Source organism: Phyllostomus hastatus, unplaced genomic scaffold (genome assembly GCF_019186645.2).
Source record: "Phyllostomus hastatus isolate PE091 unplaced genomic scaffold, TTU_PhHast_1.1 phas_contig_29, whole genome shotgun sequence".
Classification (NCBI taxonomy): Eukaryota; Metazoa; Chordata; class Mammalia; order Chiroptera; family Phyllostomidae; genus Phyllostomus; species Phyllostomus hastatus.
This window is the reverse complement of record NW_025333835.1, coordinates 32,554,756-32,575,956: the sequence shown is the minus strand read 5'-3', so window position 1 is coordinate 32,575,956 and position 21,201 is coordinate 32,554,756. Positions and strand designations below refer to the sequence as shown.

The following is a 21,201-nucleotide window of genomic DNA, read 5'->3' as shown; positions in this document are numbered from 1 at the left end:
GGGGAAGTTTCTTCCATCCCCCTGGCTCAGAGCATGGCCATGGCTATTTAACATATCTATGCAACCAGTTAAAGGTTATAAATGTGGTAAATGACCACGCCAGAGGTTAGCTGCAAAGCTGTTGCTATGCAAAACAGCTTTCAATGGCCCTGCTCCATGTGTCCCTTCCCTCAACTCACACCTGCGGTGGAGGGTGAGGACATCCTATATATCTTTCTAATATTTCCTGAACACTTTGAGTTCTGGACCCCATTACAAATCCTTCTTTTGGGGGCCCCCTGGCTGCACCCTCCTACAAAACTATAATTTATGGAAATGAGATTTATGACATTTGAGTTATATATACACATATATATATACATAGATATATATAGATATATATGTCTTTTTTCCTTTATTTTTACTGTTGAGTATGGTATGAGATACCATACCGATGTCTCTCTTCTTCTCACCTTTGCTCACCTCCATCCATTCCCTCTGGTCATAATCACATTGTTCTCTGTGGCTCTGAGTTATGCATACATGTTCTTTGCCTAATTGCTTCACCATCTTTCATCCAGTGCCCCTCTCCCCTCTTCTCTGACAGGTATCAGTCTGTTCCATGTCTTTTTCTATTTTGTCCATCAACTTATTTTGTTCATTGGATTCCACATATAAGCAAGATAATATGGTATTTGTCTCTCTCTGTCTGATTTATTTTACTGAGCATAATAATCTCCAGATCCGTTCATGCTGTTACAAAAGATAAGATTTCCTTTTTTATTACAACTGTGTAGTATTCCATTGTATAAATGTACTTTTTTACCTACTCATCTAGTGATGGGCATTTGGGTTGCAGGTCTTGGCTATTGTAAATAATGCTGCTATGAATACAGGGGTGCATATAGTTCTTTGAATTGGTGTTTCAGGGTTCTTAGAATATACTCCTAAAGGTAGAATTGCTGGGTAAAAAGACAGTTACAATTTTAATATGTTTTCCACAGTGGCTATACCAGTCTGCATTCCCACCAACAGTGAACAAGGGTTCACTTTTCTCCACATCCTTGCCAGCACTTCTTAATTGTTGATGTATTGATGGTAGCCATTTTGACATGTGTGAAGTGAGTATCTCATTGTGGTTTTAATTTACATTTCTCTAATGATTAGTGACATTGAGTGTGTTTCTTCATGTCTGTTAGCCATCTGCATGTCCTCTTTAGAGAAGTGTCTATTGAGGTCCTTTGCTCATTTTTAATTTTGCCATTAGTCTTCCTGTTGTTGAGTTGTATAAGTTCTTTACATATTTTGGAAATTAACCCCTTATCTAATGTATTATTGGTGAAAATGTTCTCTTATACAGTAGGTTCCCTTTTCAGCTTGTTTATGGTTTCTTTTGCTGTGCAGAAGCTTTTTCATTTGATGTAGTCCCATGTGTTTATATTTTCCTTTGTTTTTCTTGCCCTAGGAGACATGTCAAAAATATTGCTTCAAGAGATGTCTGACACCAATTTCTGAATGTTAGTTTTATGTCTTGCTATTTTGAAGAATTCATTTATTAGCTCTAGTAGGTTTTTGGTGGAGTCTTTAGGGTTTCCTAGTATACTATCATGTCATCTACAAATAATGACATTTTTTTTTCTTCTTTTCAAATCAGATGCCTTTTATTTCTTTTTCTTGCCTGGTTGCTATAGCTAAGATTTCTAGTACTTGGTTGAATAAGAGTGGTAAAAGCCAACATCCCTGTCTTCTTCCTTATCTTAAGGGAAATGTTTTTAGTTTTTGCTCCTTTAATATGATGTTGGCTGTTGGCTTATAATATATATGAACACAAAGAACTGTAAGAAAATATTATGGACAACTATATGCCAACAAATTGGACAATGTAAATAAAAGGATAAATTCCTAGAAACATTCAATCTTCCAAAACTGAATCAGGAAGAGTCAGAAAATCTGAACAGACAGATTATAACTAGTGAAGTTGAAGTAGTAATAAGAAAAAAACCTCTCAACAAATAAAAACCCTAGACTAGAAGGCTTCACAGGTGAATTTTTCTAAACATTCAAAGAACTAGCATCTATCATTCTTAAACTATTCCAAAAAAGTCAAAAAAAGGGATGACATCCAAGCTCATTTTGCAAGGCCAGCATTATCTTAATTACAAAATCATATAAACATACTACCAAGGAAGAAAATTATGGGCCAGTATTCCTGATGAACATAGTTGCTAAAATCCTCAACAAAGTGTTAGCAAACCAGATCCAACAATACAAAAAAAAAAATCATGCACTATGATCAGGTAGGATTTATTCTAGTAATGCAAGGTTGGTACAATATCTGCAAATCAATAAATGTGATATACCACATAAACAAAACGAAGGCTAAAAACCACATGATCACATCAGTAGATGCATAAGAAGCATTTAATATGGCATTTTATTTGTATTTTTCAAGACCATCTAAGGGACAGTGTTACGTGCTATCTTCTAATACTATGGGCATATTTTATGTGCCAGTAGTGACTATGTCAGCACCTTCTTTCAGTGGTACAATGAATCATAAAATGTTACTAAAGTAGTGGTAAAATCTGTGGGAATAGACCACACATTTTCAATAGGGGTAATATTACCCACAAGGGGAAAAGTTTGTTTGGATTGGCAGAATATTTGATATTATAATAATTCATGGAACTTCATAGGCCATAGTATGTACATAGTATACAGTATATCTCTGGTATGAAAATTTTATGGGTGGATAATTAGAAAAAAATGTCTAAAAAGGCTGCTAGGGTGGTAAATTATAATGGAAATAATTTTAAGTTTAAAAAACAATTAGGGTTTGAAACTACCAACTTAGTTTCCTTAGAATTAACCTATTAAGCAAAAGTCAAAACTTGGTTGAACTGGTAAAATTCAAATAAAATAGTTATAATACTTCACTAAATAATCACCTTCTACAGAGTTACCTAATCCTCTTTATTAATATAATAAAACTGAAAACATTTACAATTATGTAAATTTCAAATATGTTACTACCACTACTTTGATTACTTTAGAAGAAATAGACAAAGGATTAAAAGCATGAATAAAATTACAGGTTTTTAATATTTTAATTAAGGTATTTATTTCTGACATCATAAACTGTTTTAGAATTATTAATATTTTCACATATATTTTAGAATTACTAATAATTTCAAATATGTATATATTCAAATATAAATATTAAAAATATAATATTTTCAAATATGTATAAAAATACTGTGGAAGAGTGTAATAAATAGTACATCTCTTCAAACATAGTACTCCTAAATTTGAGAAGCTTTAAAGGGTAAGGAAACATTTATTGCATATTTTTTAGTTGTTGTTTCTACTTAATTTTTGAATCAGTGATAACATTTGCAATTTATTGTAGACATATTTCTCAATGACAATTATTTTTATGCAGGTTGTATGCTTACAAACATTTCAATGTAGTGAAATTCATAAACATTACAGATAAGCTAACCAGTTAAAATAAATTCATCTAGATTTAAATATTCTGAGGTCAGTGAAAATGATATATGAAAATCAATGGTTGTATAGAAGTAAAGTTACTGAAACAATAAACATTTGCTAAATTTTAACTAAAATGTATTATACAATAAAATTTTATTTTCAGAAACAGAAAATTATATGCATTTTAGAACACAAATCTGGTATCACTTAAAACATTTATTTTTAACATTGATATTAAACTGGTGAAATTTTTATAACATTTCATTAAAGAGTTTCATTATATTTGAAATATTCAATTCAGATGTATTTTCTGTTTTATTTTTGGGTAACAATTTCAAGTTGGGCCACATTGGAAGAAGGAAGAATAAGTAAAAAATGTAAGATAGGCAGAGAATACTATGAAGACATAAATAAAATATAGAAATTGTACATTATTATGTGTATAAAATCCTACATTCTTGAAAATGTTATTATTATAATTTTATTGAAAATAAATGAGAATAATGAAAATTTAGTCATTTTTCCAAAAAAAATCATACTAGAGGGAAACAATTAAGTTGAAACAGAAAATCACACTTCAGCAAACACATATTTACACATATACATGCATGTAGACGATATCTATGTGTGTATGTGCATATATTTGTTTATTAACATATATAAATCTGCTACTAGATATGAGATTACATGCTAGGCTTCATGGTAGCTATTAAAAGAGAAAACGTTTGGACAAAGCAAAAATATTCCAGAGAAAGGATATCTTACTGTGCTTCAGATATGAACCTCAACTTTAAATAACTGGGAACTGCATATATGTGTTGTATATTTAATATATGCACATGTACCATGTTACATTTTCAAAGAAATAAATGGCTGCAATGGAGATGCTTGTCCAAGAAGAAACAAGCATGTTTCTAGTTAGCCTAGCTGCAGGGACACAAGCAATATTAGAAATGAAAACAAAATTCTTTCAAGGGAAATACACAAACCTTCCAACCTAATCTGCCAACATCAGCTTACCTACAAGGGTGCTCATGGAGATGGTGCCATTAAATATGTGACTGGAGAGCAGGGAAGTTAAAACAGAATGGATCTACTTGTCATAAAGCCTTATTTCTTAATGCCACTCTTAAAGTGGCACACTGAGTTTTCAGATATGATTATAGCATTTGAATGTGTATCCTCCTGTGTATTTACTATACTATTCTGAAACTTTGAGCCATTATTATCTCAGAAGTAGCCCAACATTACCTCCTTTTCTGTGTAATTATCACTGATAAGCTACCATTGGGAAAAGAATTGGTAGAGTATTGGAAAATGGTGGTAAATCTTATCAGAGAAATGGTTCTTTGGGGTACATGAGTTATTTACTGTCCTTGGGATATCGCCAGGCAAAATAATGTCTTGAATAATACCATTGTGAAGTCAACTGCCAAGACTAACCTTGTAATGAGGGAACCTTTCAATTGCTAATTGCCCTGAGTATCTTAATTCCCAAATCAAAAAAAGCAATCTAAAAATAATAATATATTTAAGAAGTTCCAAGAATAAAGGTCTATTTGGGTTCCCTTTCATTTCAATGAAGACAATAGAAGAATAAATTCTCACACTACAGTTGCAGAATTCAGCAATAAGGGATGCACATTGTTTAACAAAAAAATCACTGAATATTGTGCTGTTTGCATCAGGTCCTTATGGGCCCTTAAGTCTCCTACAACTTTCTGTAAAAAATTGGCACCTAACCAAATATTCCCATAACTAAAAATTTTTTTTCTATGCCTTCCTTGGTTTCTAGAATTCTTTCTTAGTTTTTCTCCTTAAAAATACTAATTAATTAATTTTCTAGGACTCAAGTTGTTGAATCTTATATTCACGTATTGCAACAAGAACATCAACCACCAAAAAGCTTAAATATGCTGTGGCCTGTATTTCTCCTCATAGACATGAATGCCACCCAAGTGATACCTAATGTTGGGCAAGAGATCTGTTCATTGTGCTGCTCCAAGTATAAATGATTGTGCCAAAATATGTTTAGAGGAATAGACAAAATCAGACCCTCTAAATTAAAACTTTTTAATTTAACTTTTAAACCTACCTAGAATATACTGGCTAATACACTGTTCACCTCACCTTAATTTACACATTCCCAAGGACAGAAATGGCTTGTTAGATTCACTTATGTGAGTTGGGACAATCCTAAAAGTGAAACTGTGCACTGGAACAACTAGCATGAACAAGAGTTTACCTGGGACATCAAGAATATTGGCCCCTTTACTTACATTTCAGACCCATCAGATTTCTTCATTTCCAAAAACAGAAAAGACTTTTATACAAAGGAAACTGGGTGGCTCCCAAGGACTCTGGAAAGACCAGAGGACCAGGCTGGGTACCTGAACAAGAACAAAAGCAGTTGAGACCATGCCACTAATTCACAAACTAGGCACTCCTCTGCTGAGGATGCTGTCGATACTCTGACCAGTGGCAGAACAGTTTACAACATCCTTAACTTCAGCCCTGGGGCCTGCACAGAAGTCCCGTGCTACAGCTGCACTCCGTACTCCTCTCAGCTGCCACTGCTACCACAGCCTGGGGCGATTCACCCATTCCTTTTCCCACGTGTCCTTAGGTCTAAAGTCAAAATCCAGGCCTGTGAGTCTAAGTGGCCATGCTAAGTCATACCATTTGCCCTAGTCACCAAGAGATTTGAGAAAAATCAGTGTCTATTGTTTTTTATCTTTTATGGTGGTCTTTGTGATTTATTTCCAAAAAAGAAATAAAAGAAGGGCAGTTGATCAGTATTAGGAATGGCATAAGATTTCTCCAAAAGCATAGTGTACCATAAAGTATTGTGTCCTAAAGCTGATGCCCAAACCCATGATATCTTCACTGTTTTAGGCAACTGCTCATGTGAGGTAATGCTTTTCCAACCTAATAGTTACCATAAATGCAAGAATTGCCAATTCCAACTGATTAGGAAATTACATGTTTTCTACTTTAATAAATAATATTTAATCAATTTCTCTGAGCAATTCAAAATGTGCCTGTGCTATTCTGTTTTTATACATTTTAAAATTCTAATCAAGAACCTAAATAGTTAACTTACTGGATCTTTACACTTTCATGATTTTCAATCTACTTCCTCTTGCAAAAGCAGCAATGTGTTCCTAAACTTAGCATCATCACACATTTATTGGTTGTTGACCAGGTGCATGGTACTGTCCTAACTCTTATGGGATGCATAAAATGTAGGTTAGGAACTCAGTTTCTAGGGAAAAAAACACAAAATTATATATATATATATATATATATATATATATATATATGATAATACAGGAGAAATTTATCAAGTGCAAGTAATGCATTGAATGTGGGACCCAAAAGTCTAATAAAGTAATTACCAAGTCCCTAGTTTGTGAATTAATCCTGTCTCTGGACTTTTTTTTTAACTTTTGTGTTCTGTTCCACTCAGTTTCTTACTAACTCCATACTGCATTATTTTACTCTTGGGGTGTACATGTCACACCATATTGTATAGGACCAGGACTCTGCTAGGTGACAGATATAAAAAGATAAAAGGATTGGACCACTGCCCTCAAGAATGTTGCACTCTAGTGAGGAAACAATGCTTCAAAAAAGTAATTTTAATGCATTTAGGAGTCATTCCACTGAATGCATTAAGGTAAAAGGGAGAAAGAGCCCTGGTGGTGTGGTCTGGAAAGGATTCGAAGAAGTGATTTTAAGCCAAAACAATATTTTGAAAGTTGAACAGATTGCAGAAGGCAAACAATTCAATCCGTAAATAATTAGAAATTAAAAATAATTTACTCAAGTAAATGGGTAAGCACTGATTTCACTTGAAAGTACTGAATTGAGTGGAAGTTGTTTAAGTGATAATAAATAGTGTTGGTAGGGCATTAGAGAAATGACAAATCTCATCTATTGCTTGTGGAGTATAAATTGAACATATCTTTGAGTAAGCAATTCATCAAATTTTTATCAAGTCTTAATATTTTTTTCTACATTTTAACCTGGCAACTCTACTTCTAGGAATCTGCAATAAGAAGATAAATAATGACATTCACAGTGATTTATTCACAAGGTTGTTTTTTGCAGCATTATATACAAGACAAAAAAATTAGTAAAAACTAAATATCCAACACTGGAATTATTTCAATGAATTATTTTATACCATATAAAAGAATTCAACTTCTAATACAATATAGTAGCGGATGTTTAATAACTTTGACATTTTTCACAAATACATATATGAAGTGCAGAAAGCATTTTATAAAATATATTTGTATGCTTACACTAGTAATTTCTGGGTGTTGAAATTTGGTGGATTTTAATTTTTATAGTCATTTTCAGTGTTTTTCAAAACCTATACAAATAAAATGTATTTCTTTATCTTAAATATATAATATATACTTTGTAGGAAACAAAACAGAGCTTTTTTCTATAGATGATTATCCATAAGATCTTATAGGGTATATAATAAAAAGTGGAATAAGTCCTTAATGTCATATACTTAAATATGTTCCTTGGGTCTCTTCACATAAGGTGTTTATTTTGCTATTTGAATAAACAAGTAACCTAATGGTAGTTAATTTTAAAAGTGTGATTTTAGGTGATTGTCATCAATACTTTTCTTCCTAAACAGCCAGCATTTTTTCTCTCTCCTTCAAAGTCCTTTCTCCTATCAATCACAGGCACTGCATGAAGCACCCTCCTGTCTCAGCTGGGTTTCTGGGGCCAAGAATCTTCAAACCTGAGTCCAATTACAAAGAAATAGAAATATCTTTTCCTTCAGTCGAAGTCCTCCTTCACATCTGCAGTTCTCAAGTGCACAGTATTTTTTTTAATGAAATAGTTTCAAATTGATTATGCTCTTATCTTCTTTCAGCATGCAGTAAAGGGTTAAATTAAATAAGAATGGAATTGTTTAAACAGTGTAATGGGTTGCCCGAAAAATGCCTCTCTCTCTCTCTCTCTCTCTCTCTCTCTCACACACACACACACACACACCATATCAACCTGAGCCTTCATCCATGCCTCCACTGGCTTTCAAAAGATGACAATACAACATTTGATTACATTAAAATATTATATGTAGATTATAAAAACTGTGCCCCCCAAATTAGCTTCTGAACCAAGAAAAAAAATCTACTCTATACTTCCCTGAATTTCTCCACCTCATGCCTTCCCCCAAACCTTTCACTCTTCAGCACTTTCAAAATGCACAGAGCCTTAAATATTTGATCTTTTAAGCAGATTAGCAAGCTTGTAACAGCTGTCCAACTTGTGTAAACCCCAATGAAAGGGAAAACTGATGTAAACATATGATCTCTGTTTCAACTGAAGAAAGGACTACACAACAATTTAGAAAGTTATTTTAATTCCAAACCGTAAAATGAGGCACACAATTTTAGAAGTAGTGAGGGAGAAGGTGTTGACTCTGATAAGAAAAGTCAGCTAAACGGCCTTCTTAGAGGCAGCATTTTCATGTTCTCTCCCCTCTCAGAGGTTGGTAGAAGTTGGTTTTTTTATAAGCTTCTGCTAAGTTTGAGGAATCCGAAGCTCCCTTCTCTTGGAAAAGCCTGAGCACTGTTCTCCCTCAGCACCAGTGACCCAGCCAGCTTTTAAACACGGAGAGCAACTGCCGGCTACCAGCAAATAACGCCACCCACCCCCACTCCAAGCCTTAGAGACCCGAGATTGCTATCTCCTCCTCTCAAAATGCAACTGGTTATTTACTTGTATGCATTTCTAATTCGGTGGAACGACTGCGGAAACTTTGTGAGTGAGTGAGTGTGTGAGTGTGTGAGTGTGTGTGTGTGGTATGCGTGTTGTCTGCCAGTGGATTTTTAAGAGCACTCACGAATCAAACTGGGATTTTTCCCTGCCCCCTCCCTCCCTTTCTGGTTCTCAGTAAAATCTTTCAGTCTGGAATCAAAGACGTTAGCGTGCATCGTGTTTTCACCCTGCAGACTTAAATAACATTCAAGAAAAATCAGAGAAACCTAGCTCTCAATGACCTAATTGACTAAAATTCCATACCAAGTTTTGAAAAGCAAAGAATGTGCTTAAATTATATACTATGCAACAAAAAATCCATACTCAATTATTCTATTATATAAAATACATATGGTTGAATACATGTTTCAGATAGCCACTTTCAACATACCAAATTTCTTAAAAAATGGTTTCAAAGACATCAAATAGCATAAAACACACTGTACCGCAGAGACGGAAGAAATGCATTTAAAGCACCGATGAAAATGGCGTGCAGTATAATTACCTCAAATTGCTGTTCGCTTGACACCCTGACACTAATTTTATTCAAGCCTTTGGGAAATAAATGTTTTAAAAGCACTCTTTTCCAAACGTTGGAGCTAGTGGGTGCTGTGAGGTCATGAAGGAAAAGAAAGGGTAAAGTTTCCAGCATGCAGAAAGAATTAAATAATCCATTTACAATAAAAGCCTCTATGTGGATCGACAGCCTTTAGTGCCCACATTTTTAACGCTTGCCCTGTACGTGGATTGATTTTTTTTTTTTTCCTTCAGCATTCCCTCACCAGATGGATTTTTGCTACTGCAGATCAGCAGAGGGTGTCAGATCTTTCAGAGTGCACCAGGCTGGAACGAGCAGAGCTTCTTAGCAACTCTCTTCTTTCCCCGCTCCCCATTCTCGCGCTCTCTTTCTCCCTCCGACAACTCGCCCCCCACCCGCCCTCCGCCCCCTCCGCGCGATTCCGAAACAGCAGAAGAAAGAGAACAAGAAACGAGCCAGTAACCGAGATTCAGAGCCCAGGGAAAGAAAAAAAAAGGCTGGAGAGGACCTAAGGGAAGGAAACGAAAAGAATGGACAGGCACAAAACGCAGCAATTGCGGAAATTTTCCAGCGCCATTGGCTCGGCAGTGTGAGTCCTTCGGTCGGGCGTGATTTCAGCACCGGGAGGATTGGACAGCACCTCAGGGGGACTTCTGGGCAACCTACAGCCACAGCAAGAACTCCATCAGCAGCCTCCACAACAGAAGCCGCCGAAAGCCCTGCTTTTTGTATCAGAAAGGCAAGGTCAGTCCGACACACAGCCATGCACAGGCAGTGCGCCTGTACTACGCTGCAAACCCTCTGCTTGTTTCTCTAACATGCACTTGCTTCTAATTACTAGCATTGTTCCCTTACTGATTAGTGAGGACCACTAGACGAGATTCTGTTAAGTGTGCATTTTTAATTTATACGTATATATTTAACTTCATTTTTTTAAGGTTGAGGGGGAGTGGGGTTATTTTTCTACTTTTTTTTTTTTTTTTTGCTTGCCTTGCACTACGTGCCTGGATAGTTTGTGAATATAATTATTGACTGGCGCCTGGGTTGTTGCAGTGCGGGGGGGTTAGGGAGGAAGGAATCCACCCCCACCCCCCCAAACCCTTCTCTTCTCCTTCCCTGGGTTCGGACATTGGAACACTAAATGAACTTGAATTGTGTCTGTGGCGAGCAGGATGGTCGCTGTTACTTTGTGATGAGATCGGGATGAATTGCTCGCTTTAAAAATGCTGCTTTGGATTCTGTTGCTGGAGACGTCTCTTTGTTTTGCCGCTGGAAACGTTACAGGGGACGTTTGCAAAGAGAAGATCTGTTCCTGCAATGAAATAGAAGGGGACCTGCACGTAGACTGTGAAAAAAAGGGCTTCACAAGTCTGCAGCGTTTCACCGCGCCGACTTCACAGTTCTACCATCTATTTCTGCATGGCAATTCCCTCACTCGACTTTTCCCTAATGAGTTTGCTAACTTTTATAATGCGGTTAGTTTGCACATGGAAAACAATGGCTTGCATGAAATCGTTCCTGGAGCTTTTCTGGGGCTGCAGCTGGTGAAAAGGCTGCACATCAACAACAACAAGATCAAATCTTTTCGAAAGCAGACTTTTCTGGGGCTGGACGACCTGGAATACCTCCAGGCTGATTTTAATTTATTACGGGATATAGACCCCGGGGCCTTCCAAGACTTAAACAAGCTGGAGGTACTCATTTTAAATGACAATCTCATCAGCACCCTACCTGCCAACGTGTTCCAGTATGTGCCCATCACCCACCTCGACCTCCGAGGAAACAGACTGAAAACGCTGCCCTATGAGGAGGTCTTGGAGCAAATCCCTGGCATTGCCGAAATCCTGCTGGAGGATAACCCGTGGGACTGCACCTGTGATCTGCTTTCCCTGAAAGAATGGCTGGAAAACATCCCCAAAAATGCCCTGATCGGTCGAGTGGTCTGCGAAGCCCCCACCAGACTGCAGGGTAAAGACCTCAATGAAACCACCGAACAGGACTTGTGTCCTTTGAAAAACAGAGTGGATTCTAGTCTTCCGGCGCCCCCTGCCCAAGAAGAGACCTTTGCTCCTGGCCCCCTGCCAACTCCCTTCAAGACAAATGGGCAAGAAGACCGTGCCACTCCGGGGTCTGCTCCAAACGGAGGTACAAAGATCCCAGGCAACTGGCAGATCAAAATCAGACCCACTGCAGCGATAGCGACCGGCAGCGCCAGGAACAAGCCCCCAGCCAATGGCTTGCCTTGTCCTGGGGGCTGCAGCTGCGACCACATCCCAGGGTCGGGTTTAAAGATGAACTGCAACAACCGGAACGTGAGCAGCTTGGCTGATTTGAAGCCCAAGCTCTCCAACGTGCAGGAGCTTTTCCTGCGAGATAACAAGATCCATAGCATCCGAAAATCGCACTTTGTGGATTACAAGAACCTCATTCTGTTGGATCTGGGCAATAATAACATTGCCACCGTAGAGAACAATACTTTTAAGAACCTTGTGGACCTCAGGTGGCTGTATATGGATAGCAACTATCTGGACACACTGTCCCGGGAGAAATTCGCCGGGCTGCAAAACCTCGAGTACCTGAACGTGGAGTACAACGCTATCCAGCTCATCCTTCCAGGTACCTTCAATGCCATGCCTAAATTGAGGATCCTCATTCTCAACAACAACTTGCTACGGTCCCTCCCCGTGGACGTGTTTGCTGGGGTCTCGCTCTCTAAGCTCAGCCTGCACAACAACTATTTTATGTACCTCCCAGTTGCAGGGGTGCTGGACCAGTTAACTTCCATTATCCAGATTGACCTGCACGGAAACCCTTGGGAGTGCTCCTGCACCATTGTGCCTTTCAAGCAATGGGCAGAACGCCTGGGTTCCGAAGTGCTGATGAGCGACCTCAAGTGTGAGACGCCGGTGAACTTCTTTAGGAAGGATTTCATGCTCCTCTCGAATGACGAGATCTGCCCCCAGCTGTACGCGAGGATCTCGCCCACGTTAACTTCACAAAGTAAAAACAGCACTGGGTTGGCGGAGACCGGGACGCATTCCAACTCCTACCTAGACACCAGCAGGGTGTCCATCTCCGTGTTGGTCCCAGGACTGCTGCTGGTGTTTGTCACCTCCGCCTTCACTGTGGTGGGCATGCTCGTGTTTATCCTGAGGAATCGAAAGCGGTCTAAGAGAAGAGACGCCAACTCTTCGGCGTCCGAAATTAATTCCCTACAGACAGTCTGTGACTCTTCCTACTGGCACAATGGGCCTTACAACGCAGATGGGGCCCACAGAGTGTACGACTGTGGTTCCCACTCGCTCTCAGACTAAGCCCCCAACCCCGGTAGAGCAGGGGAGGGGGAAGGCGAAGCTCCCCCTTCCCCCCACCCTGTCGGCATCCCGGGGTCAGAAAAGCCGGGACCCCACTCCAGTGTGCCCTAAGGCTTGATGGACATAAATAAATAACTGTGAACTCGCTCAACTGAGATGATCTGACCCCCGTAGCTCCCTCCTGGAAACAAAGAGCAGACTGTAGCTGGGAGAGCGCTGCCAAATCGCTCTTTGCTGAGAGCCTCTTTTGACAAAGCCCAGCAGGGGCCCTGCTCCAGGAACGGACAGTGCCCTTCCCCTCTGAGGAGGGGCTGGTGGGGATGGCTGTCGTGGTCCCATACATATACACATTTACCCACATCTATATAGAGAGATAGATATCTATTTTTCCCCCGTGGATTAGCCCCGAGAGGAGGGGGGGCGCGATAGTTCTCTGTTGCCTACGCAGGGATGGGCAGTTGCACGAAGGCATGAATGTATTGTACATAAATAACTTTGACTTCTGAGAAAAACAAAAAGCGCTGCATGGCTCGCATGGAATCCACACGCTCCAGGGACGCTGCCCTCCCCCGCGACCGGAGAGAGCGTCACGTTCACAGCACCCGCCCTCTTACCTGATAAGTCCCATCGTATCAAACTTTCTATAAACAAAATACAGTATAATCAGAAGTGCCATTTCACCATTATTTGTGATCGGTAGGCAGTTCAGAGAGTACGTTTACTGTGAAAAAAAAATGTTAAGGTTTTATTTAAGACATTTGCATGACTACTCATTAGCCCATTTTATGAGTTAAAAATGTATTTTGTTAAGAGACGTTTTATGGGTTGTTTTGGGTTCATCCTTTTATTTTGATGGTGATGTTTACTTTTTTTTGGAGGGGGAATATTTTTCTATACATATCCAATAAGGCCTTCCATCTGAATGTAAAATAAGTACCCATGATTTCTATTATAGTATCTGGTGTAATTATTTAAAAAAAAAGGAAAGATTTTGAGGCAGTTAAGCATGACCAATTAATGTCACTCTAGTGCTTAGGCTGCGATCTTAAAACGGTAGCAATTCTGTGCTGGTGTAACTCTGACTTACAAAGTAGGGAAAAAAAGAACGGAGGAAGCACGTGAAACTTACTAATTCTATTCGAGGATTTTATAATGGCATATTTTTTCAGTATTAAAGTGATCATGTTTTCAACTCTGGGTCCTTACATTTTTCCAGCTTCATATTTGCAACTGGTAAACTGCATGTGCGGTGGAAGGGACGGGGGAGGGGGACGATTGAGGGTGGATCCCTTCCAGAGCTACTTTAAGGCTCTTTCTCTAAGCCTCTTACTTTGCTTTTTACCTTTCCTTAGCACCCCTCCCCCTCCATCCCCGCCGGGACTTTTCCAGCTTTCCCCGCGGATAAGTAAGGTCTTCCCCCAATAGCGCCCTCCATTTCCCCCCCCCCCCCCTTTTCCCTTATGCGGCAGCGAATCCCTTTATTAATACTGGAAATCCCTCCTGCTGCTTCCGCCGCGGCTGCTGCTGCTGCACACACTGCAGATATATTAAGGATGTTAGTAAAGATTTGATGTAATTGACTCTGCCTAGATCGGTCTCCTTAAACAGAGTGGAGATTTCATTGGTCAGCAGTCTTCAATGAAAGACAGCGTTAATGCCTGGCATTTGAGATGCTGCTGGCGTTTCGAATTCAACATCTGCTGAAAACGGTGAAGCTAATTAATGCCCACCCACCCTCCCCGCCCCAGCAACCGCATATCGAAATTTGTTAAAACACTCATCTTCATGGAAATCAATCATTATCCAAAAGAAGGGTTTCTATCCCATCATTCGGATCTCTGGTTGTGACCTAGTAGTTCACAAGAAAAGCATTGAACTATTTGGATTTTTTGAGCCAGTGTTACTCTGGCTTCAGATCATATTCCTCTGGGATTCACATAACTACACATATTGATGGAGTCTGCATTCCACCACATATTCACCATTGAGGATTGTTAAAAGATGGCAGACCACGGATTAAGAAAAATATATATATATATATATATCTCAGCTAATGAAAGTAAATCAGCTAGTGAAAGCCCCCAGAGTGGTTGTTAAGATTTGCTTTCTAGAAATCATGTTCTAAAGAGAAGGAATTTCCCAGAACAGTGATACAAGTGGTGTTCTGGAGTATGTATTATTTATTTTAACATTTTTAAAATAAAATCTTTATTATAAACCATGACTATTCCTAAGGCCATTCATCATTTTCTCTCTCGATTCTTTTGTTGGTGGACTACATTTCATAGTGGTAAAATCAAAACCTACAAATATTATGGGTTGTTCTTTCTTTCTTTCTTTCTTTTTTTCTTTCTTTCTTTATTATTCATATGAAGGCCTTACTTCCTTTTATGAAAATAAAGTACAACTGGGTTCCTGATGAGCAATGGGCAGATTTATTTGTGATGGAAAAGTTGGGGAAGAGGAAGATGCATGTATTCAACAATATTATGACCTTAAGGCAAAGAAAACATGGGCAGATGTTCTAAGTCTCTGGTGGAAAGTAACACTTAAGAGAAGATACTTAGTGAGGCACGGTAGTAATTTTTAAAGCTGATGTATGATTAGTGTAAGTCAGGAAATTAGAACTTCTCTGAGAAGGTGTGTACTGGGGCAAGACCTTTTCTTCATACTGATTAAAAAATAATTACATTATTGAAGACAAGGTTAAAGGGGTAAACTTGTTCAAATATTAGCTTCAATGATTTTTGAGTGATCAGTGTGTACCAGGCGTGTGCTAAGTGTTTACATAATCATTTAATTTAACTATCACAACCATGGAATAATTTAATAACATATTACTGTTTCCATTAATACCAATGAGAACATTGAAGCTTAAGGAGAAAAGGCAATAACTCAGATCATACCTGTTATATGGTGAAGCTGGATTTAAACTTCAACACCTCATTCTATGAATAGAGTAGTCATATATACTTTCCTGATGACCTTTCAAAATTCAGAAATATATTCATATATATTCATAAAGGACTATAACTAATTAGGAACCTGGGTTTTGCCTTCTTAATTGAGTATGCAATGGTGATCCTTTATATATTTAAAATGTCTGGCAAGAAAAGAAAGTTAATCCTGCATTTAGAAGAGATATTCTTCAATAGTGTATAAGAAGACTTAACAGATATGAAAAAAGATAAATGTGCTATATACATGTACAAATTATAGACATTCATGTCAATAAATCTAAATTATCTATACAGTGATTCTAAAACACTAGGATCATCACATATTTTAATATGTAATAATACATGTTAAACTTTATGTAGAAAAGATGCCCAATGATTCATATGAAAAACATACATTATTTAGACAAAGTTTTATTTATTTTCATAAGTATCTCTTTAGTTACATATATAAACTTTTATATATGTTTATATTAGTTTGTTCTGAATGATACATACTGCCTAAGGCCTCACCACATAACTATTATTTAGATGTACTTAGCTTCTTGTTTTGGTTTTGTCTTCCCATAAAATACTCACGTAACTGTAGTTGTCATTTGCTTTAGTTGAGATATCTTGTTTCCAGTCAAATCATGCTTTAATTCATCAAAGCAAAAGAGATTTTAGTTGTGCCAGATGAAATGGAGGGAAGAGATACCTTGTTTAATTCCATTGCTTCAAAGAAAGTAGTAGCTTCTGTGGCTGCTGCTATAATTAAGAGTATCTTAGAATTTAAGTTGTTGCCATAGAAATTTATTGCTTATCCATTTTTACATGTTTATCCAGGAGGAAGCCAGAATGGTTTATCTAACATTAACATAACAGGGTTGTTTTTCTTAACAGTAGTTATATTAAATGTAATTAGAATTGTCAGGCATTTTATTAAGTATTAAAATTATGTTGGTGATTCCAAGGACAGTTTGTTAATATAGCTTTCCCTAAGTTGCTAATAAATACTATGTGGTATGTACACAGAGATGGATGAATTTGCAGGGATGAACACAGAAGTACATGTTTTCAATGTGTTGGTAGAATATTAGAGTGTTTTCTAATTCTGGTCTTCTGCTGACTAATTTATTAATATTATTTTTATTTGTATGCTTATTTGAAGGAAAAAATAGAAATATAAGATGTGCTAAAAATTTAATTTTAGCATGTATTAACTTTCGGTTCATTTTCTCTTGTTTTCATCCTATTCCAAATGCAACAGATTATTTAATTTTTAGAAGGTGAATTCTGTATAATATAAACAGTTACAGGAAATGCAAAATTAAGATTTTTGTTATATGATCTGTTTCAATGTGGCCTTGATCCATAAAAAAAGGATAAAATAAATGAGTTTCCTATAATTCCCTGGCATTTTCTTTCATCTATAAAGTTGCCAAAAATGTTATCATAAAAGGTAGTAGGATGCGCAGCAATGAGTTTTTGGTGTTGAAACTTAGAGAAAGGCCACTCAATAGTTTTATGAAAGCATGTGTTACAAATAGAACAGTTCCGAAAACTGAACCAATATTGACTTGTTGTGGCCTACTGAAATATGGTTGAGTTTCAGAAAAAAAATAAATTGTTAAGATAATAACAAATTAAGTGTTTAACAACTACAATTTTATAATGAAGTGGATCACTGAAGAAATATTCATAGTTACTGAAACCCAGTACAGCCCTTTGGTCTCAATTGACTGGCAATTTCAGTTTATTGGCTTAGATCTCAATTATGTCTCTAATTACTCTTCTCCTTTCACATCCTTGCTAAATATGTACTAGATTACATACTTGAAATATAATGGTATTTGCTGTTTGAAATCTGTAAAAAGCTTATAGGAGGAAAATTATCTAAATTTGAAACAATTTTGAGCAAGTTAGAAAATAAATATTCAATTGGAAAGAAAAATTGACAATGGCTACATGAAAAATATTGTAGTTCTCTTGGGAAAAGAAAATGAGGCAGTTCTAACTTCAAAGAGGTTATGACCTACAAAGATAAGATGCATGCATCATTGTAATTGTAGAACAGTACATCATTGGCAATTTTTAAAGGCTTCCACTAGCATTTTCTGTTTCTTTAAGCATATATATATATATATATTTAAAATATATTTATTTATTTATTTTTTAGGGGAAGGGGAAGAGAGGGAGAGAGGAAAAGATATATCGATGTAAGAGAAACATTGATTAATTGCTTCTAGTACTCATCCCAACTGGCACCGAACCTGTAACTCAGTCATGTGCCCTGAGAGGGAATCAAACTGTGATCTTTCCCTTTGTGGGATGATACCCAACCAACTGAGCCACACCGGTCAGGCCTTAACTATGTTATATTTTTGGCCATTTGGAAAAGTGCAGCTATCACCTCGGTTTTATTAGCTACCATAAAAAAAGTTAAAAATCTTAAAACAGTGTTTTACAATGAAAGAAGTACTTTAAATACTTTGTTAATTTTATTTTCATCTTTTGTTCTGTAAAATGGGAAAAATGTCTATTTTTAACTTCAGTAAGAATTTTCTGACTAATCAGTATTAAAAGAAGCATTCAAACCAGTTTTTATCTTAATGAATGAATGATAATTTTCTAATTTTAGTTATTTCAGAAATCCAATATTCATTTAGAAAGCTGAATAAAATATTTTATAGTATCATAAGAATTTCAGAAGAGCTGTCTCTGGAAATTTAGCTTTGATATTATATTATATTATATTATATTATATTATATTATACAGATTATATAAACTTTAATATATTATACATATATTTTATATTTTACTATAAAGCTAATGATCTTCTGGCATTTCTTATTTAATAAAACCTAATATTCAATTACTGAGTACTGTGTTCAAGACGCGCAGGCCCAAAGGTTTAAAAAATAGAAGATAAAGCCCACTGTGTCACTTCTGTGCTTTATTCCATTCTCCTCTAACTCCATTTCTTTGTTTGGCAGAAAAATACAGGAAGGAAACAGGTTCAGCTGCAGCCTATCGATACAAAAAGTCAATACATAGTGAAAATGAGAAATGCCTCAAATCTAGATAATAAATGGTCAATCCATAGTGCTTTCAATGAAGCAGTCTCTTCCTCTTGCAAAAAGGGACTAAATGGAAAAGGGTCACACTTTATCATGAAAAAATAATGGCTTTTACCAGATTCTGTGATATATATATTGTGCACTTTTTTCTTTTAAATCAATGTATTTTTAATATTTCCAAACTGTGTATAAGAAAGTAATTACTCATTATTATGATAATAATATGATTTAAATAGTATGTCTTTGTATACAGAATGTTCTGCTCCTTCCATAGTATAATTGGATTAGAAAATAGTGAATAAATTTGAGACAATGCCATTTTCTACACATTACAGTAGAATCTACTTGTTTTAATTCTTGTCTTTATTAAAATAATTATTTTATATAATTATAAATAAATCTACATGACTATTCTATCTAAAATATTTGTTATATAATATATTAAATGATGTTACATAAAAATTATTTGCTAATTTCTGTTCAGTTACATAATATTTGCAGCTAATCTGATTCAGTGGAGTCTAGTTAACTTTCCTTAATTGGGTATATTTAGCACTGGATTGCATTTCGGTGGCCATCCATACAACAAATGGTTGAGTATGGCTTTGTCATCACTGGGTTGGAAATTTATCTTAGTAAACTTTTCAAGGTTCCTAAATAATTGATCTAAAGTGGTTTAGACCTTTATCTGTTGAATCTAAAGAGAATGAAATTACTGAAGTGAAGAACTTAATGCTGTTAATCCCTGTTACCTGAATGACTAAATGTTTTTCAGTGTCTCAAGACTTTAATGACAGAGTTTTACCTTACATACATATTATTTTTGGCCAGAAAATGTTACATTTTAAACTTTTTTCAGCAGAACTTTGGATTACACTTGTATTTTTTCACCAAAATGCTCAGCTCTCCAACAGTCAGATTTCATGTTACAGATGGTATTTTGTATAATTAGACATTAAGACATAAGAAGCAGAGTAGTTAGACCCAGGAGAGTTAGACCTTTTGGTGTAATGTTATGACGAATAAGACTGGAAGAAACTAATAGCTGGAAACAGCAATAATCCCCAAGAAATGAATTACGTAGAATGTCATGTTACTATTTTAACTTAAAATTTATAATATCAAATTAAGAAGGAAGTCAGATCAGAGCACATTTGAACATTATTTGCATAAGCATGGCATCTGTTATAGCCAGCCCCAAACTATTTATGCCACAGTTTTTTAAATAATATAGAACATATTTTTCAGCATTTTTGCATGGATAACTAATATGGTGCCTATTAAGTTAACCTCTCTGCAAGCTCAGTTGTTACATACTTGGTGAGTAATCAGATGTATAGTCTGAAAATAGAATGATTCTTTTACAAATATGGGTCTTTTATTCCTAATATCTTAAACCAGTATGACATATTTTAAGCAAAGAAATCTCAGACTATATTTATGATAGCTATTAGACAATAACATATATTTTGAGTACCAATTTTATAATATTTTATTCTTCAAAACAAATGCAATTATCAGAGGTGTATGTTACCATCTACCTCGAGGCATTTCAAGGAGGCGACGTGGTGTTGGTGTATATGCACCTTAAATCAAATTCAGAAGAAAAAAAACAACACACACTAAAGAAAGAAAGAAAAGAAAAAGAAAGAAAGAAAAACAACGGGGGATGATGAAAATTTTACTTTGCAAACAAAGGAAAACATTTTTATTGATTACCTATGATGTGCCAGGCATGTATGCAGTGGTTCTAAACCCAAACAGAACAGATTTCTCCTCATCTAAATTTGCATCCTGTAGGGTACTAAAGAAAACTAAACAAAAATAACAGTTAAAATAAAGTTGTATAACAAAGAGCTATGAATGAAATGAAATGGGATAGGGATGGAATGGGAATGGGATGGGATATATATATATATATAGTTGTCATTGGAGTCCTCTCTGGGGAGATGATGCATGAACTGAGTGAAAAAGGATTAGGGACAATTATTTGAAGATTAGGAGCAAGAGGGATTCTAGCAAATAAATCATCAAGTACAAAATATCCTGAATTACAATTGCACATGGG

General features: G+C 36.4%; 1 protein-coding gene across 1 annotated transcript; it reads left to right on the top strand.

Annotated features, from left to right (window-relative positions):
* The first annotated feature begins 10,191 nt into the window (after window positions 1-10,191).
* On the top strand, window positions 10,192-14,558 carry SLITRK1 (SLIT and NTRK like family member 1). Its single transcript, XM_045838885.1, has 2 exons — window positions 10,192-10,546; window positions 10,974-14,558. Exon 2 carries the CDS (start codon window positions 11,026-11,028, stop codon window positions 13,114-13,116), a length of 2,091 nt encoding a protein of 696 aa, XP_045694841.1. The 5' UTR covers window positions 10,192-10,546; window positions 10,974-11,025; the 3' UTR covers window positions 13,117-14,558.
* The last annotated feature ends 6,643 nt before the right edge of the window (window positions 14,559-21,201 follow it).